The sequence below is a fragment of the Bos grunniens genome, chromosome 28 (assembly GCF_055505025.1).
Source record: "Bos grunniens cultivar Pamir isolate PY7600 chromosome 28, Bosgru_T2T1.0, whole genome shotgun sequence".
NCBI lineage: Eukaryota > Metazoa > Chordata > Mammalia > Artiodactyla > Bovidae > Bos > Bos grunniens.
Genome location: NC_141192.1, coordinates 37,970,930 through 37,991,250, shown reverse-complemented (window position 1 = coordinate 37,991,250; position 20,321 = coordinate 37,970,930). Strand labels below are relative to the sequence as shown.

The 20,321-nt window shown below is 40.2% G+C and overlaps 1 protein-coding gene across 18 annotated transcripts in view; it reads right to left on the bottom strand.

The window, feature by feature from the left end:
* The window catches only part of B3GALNT2 (beta-1,3-N-acetylgalactosaminyltransferase 2), a 66,219-nt gene that overhangs the window by 28,449 nt on the left and 17,449 nt on the right, over nucleotides 1-20,321 (bottom strand). For 16 of the 18 annotated variants that reach the window (XR_015157146.1, XR_015157147.1, XR_015157148.1 and 13 more), the window contains 3 exons: nucleotides 18,530-18,630; nucleotides 14,249-14,442; nucleotides 3,375-3,470 (listed from right to left, as the gene is read on the bottom strand). Coding sequence is in view for 14 of the 18 variants with exons in the window: in XM_086382841.1 (XP_086238967.1) it covers nucleotides 3,375-3,470; nucleotides 14,249-14,442; nucleotides 18,530-18,630 (391 nt within the window). In the remaining 4 variants the exon portion in view is untranslated. The remainder of the gene's footprint in view (nucleotides 1-3,374; nucleotides 3,471-14,248; nucleotides 14,443-18,529; nucleotides 18,631-20,321) is intronic. The other 2 variants (XM_086382851.1, XM_086382853.1) reach the window with 1 other exon arrangement.

Sequence of the window (20,321 nt, the reverse complement as noted above, 5' to 3'; positions counted from 1 at the left end):
GCACTGGGATCTTAGTCTCTCGTCCAGGATCAAACCTGCCCCCCTTCAGCGGAAGCGCAGAGTATTAACCACTGAACCACCTGGGAAGTCCCTGGCTTTATCTCTGTCTAACTCTTCTGCTGTTCTTTGTTGCTAAATCACTTGAAAGTAAAATACATTTCACCTTGGCTTCAGCACGGATTTCCTAAGGACAAAGACATTCTAAGGGAAAGTATAATATGGACTAACTAATTAATCAAACTGTAAATCTTTCTATGAGGTGACCAAGATAATGGAGTAGATGCATTATTGCGATTATGCTGAAGTTAATATTAAAGCTTATTTTGTTCCTCCTGGGACTCCTTCCTCTTCGAGTTTCTCAACCTGGGGAACCACTGGCATTTGGGGCCAGGTCATCCTGTGCTGTGGGGACCGTCCCTTATATTGTAGGATGTTGGGCAGCATCCCTGGCCTCCGCCACAGGAGGCAGGCATGTTCCACACCTGGCCGCAGCAACTAAAAGCAACTCCAGACATTTGCTAAGGGTCCCCCAGGAGAAGAGACCCTGCTCTCGAAGAACAAGAACCACAAATCCACATGAGAACCAGCAGTAAGAAGACAGCACACGTTGATCTACTGAACCTCACCACATGGCAGCACATTCTAAACATTCTGCATCTACGAAATCACCTGAGTGTGTTAAGTGTGTGTGTGCTGAATCGTGTCCAACACTTTGCAACCCCATGGACTGTAGCCCGCCAGGCTCCCCGTCCATGGAATTCTCCGGGCAAGAATACTGGAGTGCGTACTTATTTCCTACTCTAGGGGATCTTCACAACCCAGGGATTGTCCCTTGTGTCTCCTGCATTGGCAGGTGGATTCTTTACCACCACATCACTTGGGAAGCCCCATGAAATCATTTACATGCTAGAACAATCCTCTGAACTGGGTCTACCTTACAGAGGAGGGAACAGACACAGAGAGGGGAAGAAGTTAGTGCCGGGTCACGGAGCCGCTGAGCGGCAGAGCAGGGACTCAGGCTCACCCACAGGCGCCCAGTCACACACCTGCACCCAACCGTGCCCGCACAGACGTACTCACTTCCTGGTGCGGCAGTTTTTCCTTTCCTACTCATGCTAATCCTCGTGAGTCATTTGTGAAAATCAACCTTCCAGCAGGTTCCAGACCTTTCTGGACAGCGCCGAACACGTGCTAGCACTCGTGAGCCCCACAGAATCACTCTCCTCTCCCTTGGGAATCACACAAGATCCGAGTGAGGTTCTGCCCAAACTGGCTCTGAGTAGGAAAGAAGGACTCTCATCGATGACTTGCTTCAATCCTAGAAGACCTCACCAACAAGCCAGTGTAGGAAATCTGCTTACAGCTGTGTCTGGGACACAGCAGGGTAAGCACAACATCAATGTCAGCTCTTCTGTCCTCACTAGTTGGCTCGGTGGCTCAGTGGTAAAGAAGCCACCTGCTGATGAGGAGAGCCGGGTTCAATCCCTGGGTCAGGAAGATCCCCTAGAGAAGCAAACGGCACCCCACTCCAGGATTCTTGCCTGGGAAATCACACAGACAGAGGAGCCTGGCAGGCTACAGTCCGTGGGGTCGCAAGAGAGTTGGACACAACTGAGCAACTAAACGACAACCCTCACCAGTACACAAGCGGCTCCACGGGTAGGGCCTGCTGTACTATGTCCTCCAGTGCCTGGCATATACTAAGTGCTCACAAAACATTTTCTGAGTAAATGAGTTAACAAATCAAAGAATGACTTCCTTCAAAAACTGAAATCCGGGATTTCCCTGGTGGTCCAGTGGTTTGGGTCCATACTTCCAAGGCAAGTGATGTGGGTTTGCTCCCCGGTCAGGAAACTATGATCTCATTTGCTGCAGAGCAACGAAGCCTGTGTGCTGCAGCTACTGAGGCCACACGCCACAGCCAGAGTCCCCGCACTGCAGTGAAAGATCTCGCATGATGCAATGGGGATGCCCTGTGCTGCAACTGAGACACGATGCAGACAAATAAACAAATATTTTTTTAAATTAAAAAAAATTGTTATTGGTGAAAATGAAAAATGTCTTAAAAAAACAAAAAATGAGATCCAACACTTAGCCCATCCTTCTTAGTTGAACCACTATTATTAAGAGATACCTTTGATGGTGCATATCTCCTTTAACTAGGAAAAAAGTTCATATATGAAATTTAAAAAGGACACAAACAGGTAAACTCATATAATGCTGATGACTATTCAAATGGATATAAACTGCTAAACTGTTCTCCAAAAAAAAATCATATGCCTCAAAAATATGTAAAAATTTGAACCCACAATTCATCCTAAGAAAACAACCAGTTGGGTACCCCAAAGAGAGTGTAAAGATGTTCACTGAAGTCTTTTTTCTAACACCAAGAACTTGGAAATTTTTTGTTTCAGTTTTGTTTTTCTTTACATGTTTTTCAACAGATGTTCACATATAGGTGAAATAAAGGAGCTCGCTTTGACTGTCATGGAATTAACACACACAGTTTGACTACCTGTACTCAGCTCCGAAGATCCAGAGCACGTTATAAAATGCGTGACTTTGTTGTTGCCCAAGTGTGAACACCACCCACGTGACCAGTGGCAGGAAGAGGCTTCCTGGTTAGCCAGCAGGGCTGGTCAATCATCTAGCTTCCACATCTTAATCCAGCTTTGGTGTCCCTGGGTGAATGCCAAAATTGACTGATGGTGTCTGCCAGAGAGGACTGGGAAACTGAGCCTTGCACAGTGGTTCCAAAACACTCTGCTCAGAAAGGTACTCAGACAGACTGGAATAGCCTGGAAAGGGTGAGGCTGACAGTAACGGTCTGTTCACGTCTAACTGTGTGATACACGATGTGATACAACCACATATGGGCTTAACTCCAGGGCTGACGAGGCCCTTGGCAGCTGAGGAATAGTTATGGTTTCAAACATCTTCCACAACTTGGAGAAGTTTAATTTATCTTGGAATGTGACCCACCTTTTGGCATTAGCCTATCTGCACTTCCCTTCACCTCCTTGTTGTTTAGATAAGCAACTATCTGATGTACTCAAACAGTGTCAGCGTCTTTCTAACAACCACACCTGCTACTAACCTTTGTCACTTAGGCAGTCATGCAGTGCTCTACTCCACTGAAGAAGCCATGGTAACATGCAATGCTTTTCAAGGTGTGGTTGGGAACCTCTGGGGCACCATGAAGCTCTCTGGTGGGAGGAGTGCACAGGGCTACAACTTAGTACACCCCTGCTGCAGTGTCATCTGTCACTCTGGAGAGCTGACCTGGCAGGAAAGTATCAAATGCCTGCCCCTGGAAGCACATCTCCAGGGCGATAACGGCCTGCATCAAGACCAGAGTCTCTTCGTTATAGTACCTCGGGTAAGATGAATTGCTCCACAGGCTTGTACCACAGCTTGTTCACCTGCACACCACAGCTCGGAGGACTGAAGCGAGCACTGAAGAGGGCCTCCTACAGATTGGGTGGGGAAAAGACAAGAAGAAAAACTTCCCATCAGATGCAGCAAGTTTTCACACGGCTGACATTCTAAATTCTCAGTGGCCCCAACAGCGGCTACTAACATTGTGCTACTGCGGTTTAGGCATCATTTGGGCTTTCCAGGGCAATCGTGGTTATCAAGTAAAGCTATTTAAGATCACCAAGGCTGTCGTGAAGTTCTAAAACACTAAATATAATCCACATAACCTTAAAAAAATAAAAACGATACCTTGAGGTGAGGAGCATTAAGGGAAGTGTAAGGTGTTAAGTCAACTCAATTACTTAACCCCAAAGGGTTAAGAATAAACTGAAAGATCATAGACTTCTACATAGAACAAAGGTACTCAGCAATCACCCTTCAAAAAGAACCTTTAGAAGAACAAACAGAAACAAAAATGGGAACATTAAAAAAAGACTGATTCTCATTATGTCTATTGTTTTCTTTGGGTCCTTCCTTTTTGTTTTCGGCAAGAACATTTCCTTATTCTCATAGCTATTCTTAGATACCAATTTGCTATAGGAGATGCTTCTGTTAAAGCTATCAAGACCATGCAGAAGTTCAGAACGAAGGGAGTTTAAATGAATTAAGCGTATTTCTTTCATCAGTATTAGTCTATGGCAATACAGTGGTAATACTTTATACACCATGACTACCTGTGAACCCACTGCAATCCACCTGAGATCAGACATTCCTTGAGGACAAAGAGTTATCTCTCCTTGGGTAAAAAAAAAATATGGCAACTAAAAATTAAATTAACATGATAAAAATGTTGTACATCTGAATCAAACTACTTGAGTGACAACTCAAACAGACTACAGGGACTTCCCTGGTGGTTCAGTGGCTAAGACTCCATGCTCCCAGTGCAGGGGGCTCAGGTTTGATCCCTGGTCAGGGAACTAGATCCCACAGACTGCAACTAAGGCCTGGTGCAGCCACATAGATAAAGAAATAAAAGCAGCTTAAAAAAAAAAAAACCCACTACATATACTAAGACAATTAATCATGAAAAAAAATTCAAGATTGATCCTCATTTCTAGGTAAGGCTGACAGTGGAATTCAGAGTATGGCTCTTGCAGTTACCTATTTGAGCTTCAGTATCAACGCAACCTTTAATCACAATAATATATGAACTCCTATACTTAAGTAATAAAGCTCTTTTCACTAGAATCATAATGGCTGGAATCATCACTAAGATTTGCTCCCTCTCTTATATTTATGTCATTAAGCACATTTACAAACTAAACAAGTTCTTTAGAGGATGAAGGAATATGACAAACAAAAAAATTAATATTAAATTGATCTGGGTGTTTATTGGTGACTCTGACATTGTATCTGTTAATAACAATCAACCTTAACACAAAAACATTTTTAAACATGCCTAAAAAAACTGCACAGGGTTCTACTTCCAGTGACAACAAGCCAAGTTTCCTACAGATAACAATTACGAACATGCACAAAGGATACACCGGAGGAAAAGCAATACCCAGAAGGTGAGAAAGGCACTGGATCTGCTTCCCCTATATTTTTTTTTAATGGCTCTTTGTCTGAGGCATACTCAGGGGACAACTAAAATTCTGAAATAAGAACTGCAGTCTTTCTGGTTCCAAATCGGAAGACAGAGTGGAGGCAAACACATTGGCTAACAAGTGAGGAAGAAAAACCCAGAAAGGAAAGGGTCACAGAGTTCTCAATCCTTCCTATTAACTCTGTCCTAGTCTGCAGCTGAGTCAGGAAATACACATTTGAAGCAGAATCCGAGCAGCCCATCTAAGTCCAAGAGAACAGACTGGAGACATCAGCTGCTGCTCACCATAAGGGAGACAGGGTTCAGGGTCTATGCCCAGCAATTTAACTGACGGCTAAAAGAAACAAACAACAAAACAAACAAAAGAGACCATAGCAAAAACCAGCAAAGCCAAAAGCTGGTTCTTTGAGAGGATAAATAAAATTGACAAACCATTAGCCAGACTCATCAGGAAACAAAGGGAGAAAAATCATATCAATAAAATTAGAAATGAAAATGGAGAGATCACAACAGACAACACAGAAATACAAAGGATCATAAGAGACTACTATCAGCAATTATATGCCAATAAAATGGACAACTTGGAAGAAATGGACAAATTCTTAGAAAAGTACAACTTTCCCAAACTGGACCAGGAAGAAATAGAAAATCTTAACAGACCCATCACAAGCACGGAAATTGAAACTGTAATAAAAAATCTTCCAGCAAACAAAAGCCCAGGTCCAGAAGGCTTCACAGCTGAAGTCTACGAAAAATTTAGAGAAGAGCTAACACCTATCCTGCTCAAACTTTTCCAGAAAATTGCAGAGGAAGGTAAACTTCCAAACTCATTCTATGAGGCCACCATCACCCTAATACCAAAACCTGACAAAGATGCCACAAAAAAAGAAAACTACAGGCCAATATCACTGATGAACACAGACGCAAAAATCCTCAACAAAATTCTAGCAATCAGAATCCAACAACACATTAAAAATATCATACATCACGACCAAGTGGGCTTTATCCCAGGGATGCAAGGATTCTTCAGTATCATACGCAAATGTAATACACCACATTAACAAATTGAAAAATAAAAGCCATATGATTATCTCAAAAGATGCAGAGAAAGCCTTTGACAAAATTCAACATCCATTCATGATAAAAACTCTCCAGGAAGCAGGAATAGAAGGAACCTTCCAAAGCAAACCATTCAATATCACGGTAATTCAAGTCTATGCCCCAACCAGTAATGCTGAAGAAGCTGAACGGTTCTCTGAAGATCTCCAAGACCTTTTAGAACTAATACCAAAAAAGATGTCTTTTTCATTATAGGGGACTGGAATGCAAAAGTAGGAAGTCAAGAAACACCTGGAGTAACAGGCAAATTTGGCCTTGGAATACAGAATAAAGCAGGTCAAAGACTAACAGAGTTTTGCCAAGAGAACGCACTGGTCATAGAAAACACCCTCTTCCAACAACACAAGAGAAGACTTTACACATGGACATCACCAGATGGTCAACACCGAAATCAGACTGATTATATTCTTTGCATCCAAAGATGGAGAAGCTCTATACAGTCGTAAAAACAAGACCGGGAGCTGACTGTGGCTCAGACCATGAACTCCTTATTGCCAAATTCAGACTTAAAATGAAGAAAGTAGGGAAAACCACTAGACCATTCAGATATGACCTAAATCAAATCCCTTATGATTATACAGTGGAGGTGAGAAACAGATTTAAGGGACTAGATCTGATAGAGTGCATGATGAACTATGGACAGAGGTTCATGACATTGTACAGGAGACAGGGATCAAGACCATCCCCATGGAAAAGAAATGCAAAAAAGCAAAATGGCTGTCTGGGGAGGACTTACAAATAGCTGTGAAAAGAAGAGAAGTGAAAAGTAAAGGAGAAAAGGAAACATATAAGCATCTGAATGCAGAGTTCCAAAGAATAGCAAGGAGAGATAGGAAAGCCTTCCTCAGTGATCAATGCAAAGAAATAGAGGAAAACAACAGAATGGGGAAGACTAGAGATCTCTTCAAGAAAATTAGAGATACCAAGGGAACATTTCATGCAAAGATGGGCTCAATAAAGGACAGAAATGGTATGGACCTAACAGAAGCAGAAAATATTAAGAAGAGGTGGCAAGAATACACAGAAGAACTGTACAAAAAAGATCTTCACAACCAAGACAATCACGATGGTGTGATCACTCACCTAGAGCCAGACATCCTGGAATGTGAAGTCAAGTGGGCCTTAGAAAGCTAGTGGAGGTGATGGAATTCCAGTTGAGCTATTTCAAATCCTGAAAGATGATGCTGGGAAAGTGTTACACTCAATATCCCAGCAAATTTGGAAAACTCAGCAGTGGCCACAGGACTGGAAAAGGTCAGTTTTCATTCCAATCCCAAAGAAAGGCAATGTCAAAGAATGCTCAAACTACCGCACAATTGCACTCATCTCACACGCTAGTAAAGTAATGCTCAAAATTCTCCAAGCCAGGCTTCAGCAGTACGTGAACCTTGAACTTCCAGATGTTCAAGCTGGTTTTAGAAAAGGCAGAGGAACCAGAGATCAAATTGCCAACATCTGCTGGATCATCGAAAAAGCAAGAAAGTTCCAGAAAAACATCTATTTCTGCTTTATTGACTATGTGGCTCACAATAAACTGTGGAAAATTCTGAAAGAGATGGGAATACCAGACCACCTGACCTGCCTCTTGAGAAACCTGTATGCAGGTCAGGAAGCAACAGTTAGAACTGGACATGGAACAACAGACTGGTTCCAAATACAAAAAGGAGTACGTCAAGGCTGTATATGGTCACCCTGCTTATTTAACTTCTATGCACAGTACATCATGAGAAACGCCGTACTGGAAGAGGCACAAGCTGGAATCAAGAATGCCGGGAGAAATATCAATAACCTCAGATATGTAGATGACACCACCCTTATGGCAGAAAGTGTAGAGGAACTCAAAAGCCTCTTGATGAAAGTGAAAGAGAAGAGTGAAAAAGTTGGCTTAAAGCTCAACATTCAGAAAACGAAGATCATGGCATCTGGTCCCATCACTTCATGGGAAATAGATGGGGCAACAGTGGAAACTGTGTCAGACTTTATTTTTTTGGGCTCCAAAATCACTGCAGATGGTGACTGCAGCCATGAAATGAAAAGACGCTTACTCCTTGGAAGGAAAGTTATGACCAACCTAGATAGCATATTCAAAAGCAAAGACATTACTTTGCCAACAAAGGTCCGTCTAGTCAAGGCTATAGTTTTTCTAGTGGTCATGCATGGATGTGAGAGTTGGACTGTGAAGAAAGCTGAGTGCCGAAGAACTGACACTTTTGAACTGTGGTGTTGGAGAAGACTCTTGAGAGTCCCTTGGACTGCAAGGAGATCCAACCAGTCCATTCTGAAGGAGATCAGTCCTGGGTATTCTTTGGAAGGACTGATGCTATTGCTGAAATTCCAATACTTTGGTCACCTCATGCTAAGAGTTGACTCATTGGAAAAGACTGTGATGCTGGGAGGGATTGGGGGCAGGAGGAGAAGGGGACGACAGAGGATGAGATGGCTGGATGGCATCACTGACTCGATGGACATGAATTTGGGTAAACTCCAGGAGTTGGTGATGGACAGGGAGGCCTGGTGTGCTGTAATTCATGGGGTCATAAAGAGTCGGACACGACTGAGTGACTGAACTGAACCTCAACATAATAAAAGCTATATATGACAAACCCACAGAAAACATTATCCTCAATGGTGAAAAATTGAAAGCGTTTCCCCTAAAGTCAGGAACAAGACAAGGGTGTTATTTTCACCACTACTATTCAACATAGTTTTAGAAGTTTTGGCCACAGCAATCAGAGCAGAAAATGAAATAAAGGAATCCAAATTGGAAAAGAATTAAAACTTTAAAGACTCCACCAGAAAATTACTAGAGCATGAATATAGTAAAGTTGCAGGATATAAAAATCAACACACAGAAACCCCTTGCATTCTTATACACTAATAATGAGAAAATACAAAGAGAAATTAAGGAAACAATTCCATTCACCATTGCAACGAAAAGAATAAAATATTTAGGAATATATCTACCTAAAGAAACTAAAGACCTATATATAGAAAACTATAAAACACTGGTGAAAGAAATCAAAGAGGACACTAATAGATGGAGAAATATACCATGTTCATGGATAAGAAAAATCAATATAGTGAAAATGAGTATACTACCCAAAGCAATCTACAGATTCAATGCAATTCCTATCAAGCTACAAACGGTATTTTTCACAGAGCTGTATGGAAATACAAAAAACCTCGAATAGCCAAAGCAAGCTTGAAAAAGAAGAATGGAACTGGAGGAATCAACTTGCCTGACTTCAGGCTCTACTACAAAGCCACAGTCATCAAGACAGTATGGTACTGGCACAAAGATAGAAATATAGATCAATGGAACAATAGAAAGCCCAGAGATAAATCCGTGCACCTATGGACACCTTATCTTTGACAAAGGAGGCAAGAATATAAAATGGAGAAAAGACAATCTCTTTAACAAGTGGTGCTGGGAAAACTGGTCAACCACTTGTAAAAGAATGAAATTAGAACACTTTCTAACACCATACACAAAAATAAACTCAAAATGGATTAAAGATCTAAACGTAAGACCAGAAACTATAAAACTCCTAGAGGAGAACATAGGCAAAACACTCTCCAACATAAATCACAGTAGGATCCTCTATGACCCACCTCCCAGAATATTGGAAATAAAAGCAAAAATAAACAAACAGGACCTAATTAAACTTAATAGCTTCTGCACAACAAAGGAAACTATAAGCAAGGTGAAAAGACAGCCTTCAGAATGGGAGAAAATAATAGCAAATGAAGCAACTGACAAAGAACTAATCTCAAAAATATACAAGCAACTCCTGAAGCTCAATTCCAGAAAAATAAATGACCCAATCAAAAAGTGGGCCAAAGAACTCAACAGACATTTCTCCATAGAAGACATACAGATGGCTAACAAACACATGAAAAGATGCTCAACATCACTCATTATCAGAGAAATGCAAATCAAAACAACAATGAGGTACCATTTCAGGCTAGTCAGAATGGCTGTGATCCAAAGGTCTACAAGCAATAAATGCTGGAGAGGGTGTGGAGAAAAGGGAACCCTCTTACACTGTTGGTGGGAATGCAAACTAGTACAGCCACTATGGAGAACAGTGTGGAGATTCCTTAAAAAACTGGAAATAGAACTGCCATACGACCCAGCAATCCCACTCCTGGGCATACAGACGGAGGAAACCAGAAGGGAAAGAGACACGTGTACCCCAATGTTCAGTGCAGCACTGTTTATAATTGCCAGGGCATGGAAGCAACCTAGATGTCCATCAGCAGATGAAGGGATAAGAAAGCTGTGGTACATATACACAATGGAGTATTACTCAGCCACAAAAAAGAATACATTTGAATCAGTTCTAATGAGGTGGATGAAACTGGAGCCTATTATACAGAGTGAAGTAAGCCAGAAAGAAAAACACCAATACAGTATACCAACGCATATATATGGAGTTTAGAAAGATGGTAACGATAATCCTGTATGCGAGACAGCAAAAGAGACACAGATGTATAGAACAGTCTTTTGGACTCTGTGGGAGAGGGCGAGGGTGGGATGATTTGGGAGAACGGCATTGAAACATGTATAATATATGGGAAACGAATCGCCAGTCCAGGTTCAATGCATGATAAAGGATACTCGGGGCTGGTGCACTCAGATGACCCAGAGGGATGTGATGAGGAGGGAGGTGGGAGGGGGGTTCATGATGAGGAACACGTGTACACCCAAGGCGGATTCATGTCAATGTACGGCAAAACCAATATAATATTGTAAAGTAATTAGCCTCCAATTAAAATAAATGTATTTATATATATATAAAAAAGAAACAAACAAAAGCAACTCTCCTCAAAGACTACAACAGGATCCACAATCTTACAATGAATTATTCACAGTATCTAGGATTCAATCCAAAGTTACTCGATGTAAGATAAAACAGGAAAATGTTACTGTATGCAAGAGAAAAGATGATAATCAACAAAGACACGCCAAGATGACTCAAATTTAGTATAGCAGACAGGATTTTAAAGCCATCATTATAATCTAGGTCAAAACCACAGAGAAAATATGTTCAAGATGAATTTAGAAAAACAGGAAACTTAGAAAAATGGGATATTTTAGAGAAAAAGAAACTATAAGTAACTGAAATCCCAGAAGGAATGGACAGAAATGGGGCTGGGAAAAAATTTTCTTTATGAAAAATAGGTAAAAGTTCTCTAAATTTGTTAAAAGACATAAATTTACAGGTTGAAGGAACTTGGCAAACCCTGAGCGGAACACACGAAGAAAAACCACACCAAGATATAACACAGCCAAATGGCATAAAACCAAGTATGTATAAAGAGAAAGTCTTTAAAGTAGCCAAGATGACTTTTCCCTCTAATACATATTTAGCTGTTTAGAGCAAAAATCATAATACTGTGTTGTGGGATTTATAGCACACATAGATATAAGGCATGACAATTAGAACAAAAAGATGGGGAACAGTAAATGGAATTATATAGTTCCAAGGTTCTTATATTTTACACGAAGGGGTACAATGCTAAAGAAGACTGAAAAAGTTCAGAACATACATTGTAATTCTTATGTCAACCAGACTGACACAAAATAATAATACAAAGAGCTGTAGCTAAATGGAAAATAGAAATATTAAAATGGAATTCTAAAAAATACTCAACCCAAAAGAGGTAAAAAAGAAAGAAAAGAGAAACAAAAAACACAGGATAAATAGAAAACAAATAGCAAAAAGAAAAACTGAAATCCAACCACTTTAGTAATTGTCTTAAGTGCAAATGGAATAAATAGCCCTTATAAATAGCAGGGATTCTCAGACTTGGATAAAAAGGAATACCTAACTATATGCTTGGAGAAGGCAGTGGCACCCCACTCCAGTACTCTTGCCTGGAAAATCCCATGGGCGGAGGAGCCTGGTGGGCTACAGTCCATGGGGTTGCTGAGAGGCGGGCAGGACTGAGGGACTTCACTTTCACTTTTCACTTTCATGCATTGGAGAAGGAAATGGCAACGCACCCCAGTATTCTTGCCTGGAGAATCCCAGGGACAGAGGAGCCTAGTGGTCTGCCATCTGTGGGGTCGCACAGAGTCAGACACGACTGAAGCGACTTAGCAGTAGCAGCAGCAACTATATGCTGTCCATAAGAAACACAATTTCCAGCCATATGTAAAAAGAATTAATACATCATGATCAAGAAGAATACCAAGTTGCTTTAACACTCCAAAGTTAATAAATGTAACCCAAAAACAATAAAAGAAAAAAGGGGAAAAACCCTGGAAACATCCCTGTTGCCCATCGACAGAACAGATAAATACCATGTATTGCTGGAATACAACTTAGCAATTACAACAAGGCAAAGGAAAAATCTGCTGATATATACAATAACATGGATGAGTTTCTAAAACATCACGTTGAGTGAAAGAAGCCTTACTCTGAAGAGTGCTTAGTATATGCTTCTACTTATAAATGAACTCCTACAACAGGCAACACTAGCCCATGATTAAAAACAAGAACAGTGATTGCCTCTAGGGAATGGGGCAGGGTGACAGGAGCCTGGATTACACAGGTTTATGTAGTTTATGCACATTATACTCTGTGATTTTTTTAAACCGTAAACAAATATTAAAATCTAGTTAATGATAAGCACACTGAAGTGTTTAGGGCTGAAATATTATTGAAGCCTGTGAGTTAATCTAAAACACATTTTTTTTTTTTTGGCTGTGCTGTGCAGTGTGTGGGATCTTAGTTACCCGACCAGGGATGAAACCTGTGTGCCCTGAGTCGGAAGTGTACAGTCTTAACAACTAGACCATGACTTTTTAGGAAAGTCCCTAAAATATATGTGTTTTTTTAAAAGCTAGATTGATGAATGACTATAGTGCAAGGAGATCCAACCAGTCCATTCTGAAGGAGATCAACCCTGGGATTTCTTTGGAAGGAATGATGCTAAAGCTGAAACTCCAGTACTTTGGCCACCTCATGTGAAGAGTTGACTCAGTGGAAAAAGACTCTGATGTTGGGAGGGATTGGGGGCAGGAGAAGCAGGGGATGACAGAGGATGAGATGGCTGGATGGCATCACTGACTCGATGGATGTGAGTCTGGGTGAACTCCAGGAGTTGATGATGGACAGGGAGGCCTGGCGTGCTGTGATTCATGGGGTCGCAAGGAGTCGGACACGACTGAGCGACTGAACTGAACTGAATAGATGTCATAAAGCAAATACAACAAAACATTAACTACTGTAGAATTTACTTGGTGGATATATGGTGTGCTTAGTCACTTCAGTCATGTCCGACTCTCTACGACTCCATGGACCATGGCCCGCCAGGCTCCTCTGTCCATGGGATTCTCCAGGCAAGAATACTGGAGTGGGTTGCCATTTCCTCCTCCAGTGAGAAAGTATGAAGTGAGTGAAGTGAAGTTGCTTAGTCGTGTCCGACTCTTTGCAACCCCACGGACTGTAGCCTACCAGGCTCCTCCGTCCATGGGATTTTCCAGGCAAGAGTACTGGAGTGGGTTGCCATTTCCTTCTCTGGATATATAGCACTCACTGTATAATTCTTTTAAGATTTCTATAGTTTAAAGTCCAGGGACAGATCTTTTCAAATACAATGCCTTGTTACATTCCTTCAGACAAACTCTGAACAAATTTGAGGAAACAAATGGGTTTCCTCAAATATCAGAAACAGTAACCCCAGCTGTTTTAAACTTTTATTTCCTCTATGCTCTTATTATAAAAAAGGTCTGACGTATCTGTTAGCCTGTATTATGTTGATAGACTTTTGGGGTTGGAAGGAAGAGGCAATCATACTTGCTTACACCTATGAGTCCCAAATATTTAATACTCATCAACAGCTTTTTAAATTCCTTAAGCTTTCAGGGATTTTAGGTTGGAAATTTCTAATCTGGTCCAACTCCTCCTTTCCTGGGTATAACATGTTTATTCATCAGTAGTCTCTTCTCAAACCAGCATTATAATACACTACACTACAGTGTGTCTAATCATAAGGGAAGACGGGTGGAAGTCTCCCAACCTATGCACTGCCACAAGGAAAAGGCTGATTTTGAAAAATAAAAATGGGGCAAAGCGTGTACGAAGCAGTGCATACCTCCTGTTCTGCCTGATAAAGCTTGACAGTGATGTTCCTCTGGAAACCCACATCACCGGCGTCGTAAAACACCCCGAGACTCGTAATAACGATTGGATAGAGAACCCGGAAGCTCACGCTGACAACTCGGTCCTCAGACAGCCCTGATGAAGTGTCTTCCAAAAGACTGAATGCTTCAATCTCCTGATTCAGAACTAAGGAAGTAATAATGAGAAAAGGAGTTTTACACAATCAAACACAATCTTTTATTTTACCAATATGAAGTACGCTTGATAGCAAAATCTAGATTTGTTATATAATTCTTTCACAAATGGCAATACATTTTTAAAGTGCTTCAGAAAAAAAAAAACTTATTAAGAACAAAATTTTCAGCCACATCTTAGCAAAATAATTATTAGAGGTACTTTAATAAACTTCTGCATATGCATATATGCCTCTGTGTATAAACACTATAGGGGAATATTAAAGATTGGATAAATGGGGAAAGGTTGGATAAATGGGGATATTAAAAACAGTACTAACTGCAGTCATAAATAATGAGTACATTTGTCTTGCTCTGCAAATTCCAAAAATCCTACTGCACGTTGAGCACTTTTTGTGATGTCGGGCAGTTATCACTGTACAAAAGTAACTGAAATCAATTCAAATAGCACTGAAAAACTAGCCATATAGTACTGACAAAGATAAACACATTAAGCACAGCATTTCTGACCACCTACTATGTGTCACATACCATCAGATTTAATCTTTACAACTACCCTCTGTGGTTGTGGCATTATCTCCAGTTTACAGAGTCGGAAAATGAGCTCCAGAGATGTATCTGATTAAGGTCACAGAAAGTGACAGAGCAGAAATCAAACCCATATCTACTGACTTCAGATTCAGTGCTCTTTCTATTCCCCAGAGTCTAATCAATGACAAAAGCATCCCTTTTGGGATGCCTTATGCCTTTCTCAGCTACCATAAATGAATCAGGATAGACTACATGAAACAGTTAATATGGCTGAAAATATCAATGCCAGCTTGAGAAATAATCTAAAAACTTATTTTAAAAGATTATTCTACATTCTTTGTATGTTTTAGAGCTATGATTTTCCAACTCTGCAGGTCACACAGGCCCTGATGCAGGTCCCGTTAGTTAAAAACATGTGCACACATACTCATATTTATAAAATATATATGCATTGTCAATGTATTCAATATTAATTAAGGTTACATTTTATTTTCATATAAGCAGAAATTCTGTTTCCTTCCCACACTCCAGAGGATCATTTGGATCCCTACCTTAGAGTTCCTAGTGTGCTATTTTACGCTTAGTAGCTGCTCAATAAAATAGGATTAAATAGAATTGTTGGCTCCTACCCACTTACAAACATGAGCAGGTGGGAAAAAAGGAGGATACAGATTTTGTCATGGGTTGGGGCAAGCACTGGCCAGACAGTCTAGACTCCAAATATACTGGAAAATAACAAAAATTTTTCTCTTTAATATTTTCAGTAAATAGGATATCCAAAGTGAAGCACGTCTATTAAAGATTATAACATATATATATTTATAAAATATACATGTATTGTCAGTCAAGACATTCAATATTAATAAAGATTACATTTTATTTTCAGATACACAGGAATTGTTTTCTTCCCACACTTACCCAAATGATCCGCTAGAGTGTGGGAAGAAAACAGAATTTCTGTATATCTGAAAATAAAATGTAATCTTATTAATACCAAAATATTAATACTTAATACTTTAATATTAACACTTAATACTGTAAGTATTAATCTTAATACTGACAATATGTATATATTTTATAAATGAGAATGTGTAAATAAAATTATAACCATCTAGAAAAATTATTTTCTATCTAAAACAAATGTAACTTGAACTTCAAGCCATCTGGACACAAGATAGCCTGCTGCTCCGATAATCCTATTAATCAAACTTCCATACATCCAGGGTATCATGATGATTAATGTTCATGATGACCTTAAGGTACTGAAATAAATCTAAATGCCATTTAAATCAAAGTAATAAAATCAGATTCTAAATATTAATTTAGCTATACCTATTTTTACAAATTGGTAACCTAAATATTATATACATGAAAATTTTCTATTAATGAAAATCTTCACTCCTTTACTATTAATGAATAACAGCACTTAAAATAATAGAAAGTCTGGTTAAAGCTTTCTTTAAATTTGGCTTGGCCTGGATTTGAATTTCAAATATAATCTGTTCTCTTACGTCATCAGTAATACAATATTTTATTAGGTTCACGGTCCCTTTGGGACCTCAGTGAATGTTAAAGGGAAACATTCACTGTCACCCTCTCCCCAGAAAAACACAATTATACGTAAAATTTTACTTACAATGTTAACTAAATTCATAGACATCCTAAGTAAGAAACATCTGTTTTACAATACAGACCTGAAAATATGGTCCAATTTATTTAAAAAGCTGATTACAACCCAATTTTATAAAAAGGCGGGTTTTTAAAAAAATAACAGTATTAAACACCGAACATATCCCAGAACTAAATACTTCATATGTATCAACTTATTTCATCCTCATGTCAGTCCTGACGGGGTGAGTATAATACTTTTCCCTCCAGTTTACAGATCAGGACACTGAGGTTGCAAGTTGTAAATAACTGTTTGAAGGCCATACAGCTAGGAAATGGCACAGCCTAGATCTAAAGCCAGGAAGCCTGACTACAGAGCCCTTACTCCTAACCATTACTCTGCTGCTACCTACACAGGCAAGGTGCACATAATCATACACATGTGACAGGTCTTAAAACACCTGAAGTCATACTCAGTAGATTCAAGATGCGGGGAAGTTTAACCTCCCTCAGAACCAGAGCTGAACATAATAGGAAATGCTAATAAATAAAGGTATAAAGTTATCACCTTCCTAAAATTGTTTCCCTGGCAACACAGAGAACCTAATTAGGACCACTTGTCTTTAATCTCATCAGAGCTCCCACAAATTTTTAACTGTAAGGAATAAAATAAAATTATTGTGTTTTCTTTTTTTTTTTATTATTATTTCTTTTGTACCTTAGGCAATAGTTCTTAGAGAAAGATGATTCATAAGATCTGTATCAAGGCTATTATAAATCAACAGGCTGGTGAAATTAGCAGTTTTCTATAAGTTTAAACTTTACTAACTCAGGATTTATCTACACACAAGGAATTTCCAGACGCGTGGGAACCATACTGAAAAATAAACTCTCCTGGATCCCAAAATCATATATATATTCATAAGGAATCTTCACAGACGCGCAAAGTGGTTAGTCTGTCAGAAAGGATGAAAGATAAATTTCAATGAAAGTTTGATTTTAGTCTGCCAAAAATAGACTGCTATACTATTTATCTCAACAACTCTTCCTTAACATCAAATTTGCACAGTAGCCCACCCACCCCTTAACTGCAGTTCCGCTTTCCCAAGTTTTCAGTTATCTACATTTAACTACTGTCCAAAAACATTAAATGAAAAATTCCAGTAATAATTCATAAGTTTTAAACTGCGGGCCCTTCTGAGCAGCATGATGCAATTTTGAGCCATCCAGCTTGATCCTGCCTGGTACGTGACTCATCCTTGTCCAGCACATCCCACCCATTAGTCACTCGGCAGCCGTCTGGGTTATCTGGTCAACCATCCACGCACTGCACTGCTTGTGTTCAAGTGATCCTTATTTTATGTCAATAAGGCCTCCAAGGGCAAGAGTGGTGATGCTGGCAACTGAGATGTGCCAAACAGAAGCCAGAAAGTGCTTCCTTTAGGTGTAAAAGTGAAAGCTCTCCACTGAATAAGGGAAGGAAAAAACATCATAGTTGAAGTTGCTAAGATCTACCATAAGAACAATAGTCTATCTGTGAAACTGTGAAGGAGGAAAAAGAAATCTGTGTTAATTTTGCTGTCACAATTCAAACTGCCAAAGTTATGGCCATGTGTGATAAGCGCTTAGTTATATGGAAAAAGCATTAAATTTGTAAGTAAGATACTCTGAGAGACAGATCATACTCACATAACTTTTATTATAGTATGCCGTTACAACTGTTGCATTACTACTTACTGTTGTTAATCTCTTACTGTGCCTAATTTATAAATTAAACTGTATCACAGCTATGGAGGAACAGGGGAAAACAGTGTACATAGGATTTGGTTCTATGCAAGATTTCAGGCATCCACGGGCCGGGGGAGGTCTTGGAATGCATCTCCCGTGGGTAAGGGAGGACCATTGTACACGACAGTGGTAGGGCTGAGGAAAAGACTTACCTGGATTCGTGATGTTGAGTAGTTTGCAGGAATAAGGATCTTCCCTGTCCTCCACAGGCACAGTGCAGCCATGAGCACCTATTATGAACTTCACAAGGACACTGAGAGATGTGTTGGCATTAACATCAGTTACTGATCTTCACCTCGCCCATGCATGCTTCTTCATGCCCATTTCAGAGCTTTTACTTTGAGACAACGAGTATTTATTAGGATTAATTCTAACTTTATTCTTTTGGTCTAGCAAAAAGGGGGAACAGGCAAACCAGAAGTTGCTAACTGCCAAGTGACTGACGTGGAAGCCCTCTACCACAGGACAATATTAGGGCAAGCCTGGCCACAAGCAGACGCTCGGGCCATTTAACTGCAAACTATGGTAAAGCCAACTTCTCATGCCCACACCTAAAAACTTGGCTCTATCGATGAACTTCTTCACTCACTTCCTTCTCTTTCAGAAAGTGTTCCTTCTACTCAAGAGTAGCCTTTCTAGGCCAAGGCAGGGAACATGGGTTCGATCCCTGGTCCAGGAAGATCTCACATGAGTAGCAACAAGAGAAGCCAACGCACTGAGACGCCTGTGCACCACAACTAGAAATTAACTCCTGCTCACAACCAGAGAAAGCCCGCGTGCAGCAACAAAGACCCAGCACAGCCAAAAATAAATAAATAAAAATAATAATAAAAAAAAGTAGTGTTACTATCCCAGGAGAGGACTTCTCCTGAGATCTTGCTTCACTAGCCACCTGTAACCCACAGCTCCTTCCCTACACATAATAAGTCTAATGAAGTCCTGACATTAATTTTTATCCACCGTCCTTCCCTCCTTGTCCCCATCCTTTCTTTCCTTTACAGTGAAGTCCTACAAGGGAAAAACTAAAATTGCAACCTCTGGTTTTCCCTTCTCATTTTATACCACAAAATTTTAGTTTCAGTACCCACCACGCCCACAGAGATGTCTACTACGAATATAACTAGCGATCTGCTGCTTGATCAACACTCCTTACCCTTCCCTACTTGGCTTTCCTGAGCCTGGAGGGTGCAGTTCTCCTTAGAAAGCTCTCTTCCTTTTTCACGTGGCCCTGCTCAGTGGCTCCCAGCTCTTCCGGCCCAGCCTGTCCACTGAGTGGACATCACCCCTGGGCTTTACCCTTGGATCACTTCTCACTCAACTCACTCTTTTCCCTTGCTCTTTTTGGATATTTTTTTCTGGCCTCATCACATAGCATTTGGGATCTTAATTCCCTGACCAGGGATCAAACCCAAGCCCTCTGCAGTGGAAGCGTAAAGTCTTAACCGCTGGACCACCAGGGAAGTCCCTCCCTGGACAATATTTATTCCTAAGGCTTCAACCAGCTTGGGAGTGATTCCTGAATTAGCATCTCTAGCTTGGACCCATCTTCTAAGGAAAAGATTCACAAATTTATGGTACATTTTCAGCTCGACGGCCCACAAACAGCTGCGTGCTACAGCCTGCTCCCACTGTGCCATGAGGGCCGACTATAAAATTTTCAGGAATTTTGTGAGCTGGTTATTAACCACAGATTTTATTAAGAATTAAATTATATAAACTTACAACTAAATGCATTATATTAAGAACAAATGATACCAATGCTCAGATTCATCATGTCTTAACTATTTCACTATCATCTCTGCTCCTGGGGTTATGTGTATCTGTTGTATCTGTGTGGTGGGGATATTACGATGCTATGCCACTGCTGATCTTCCCCAAGTCTGTGTCTAGAGACATATATAGCTTGAAATTGGCCACAGTGGTAATACTTACACCATGGAAACA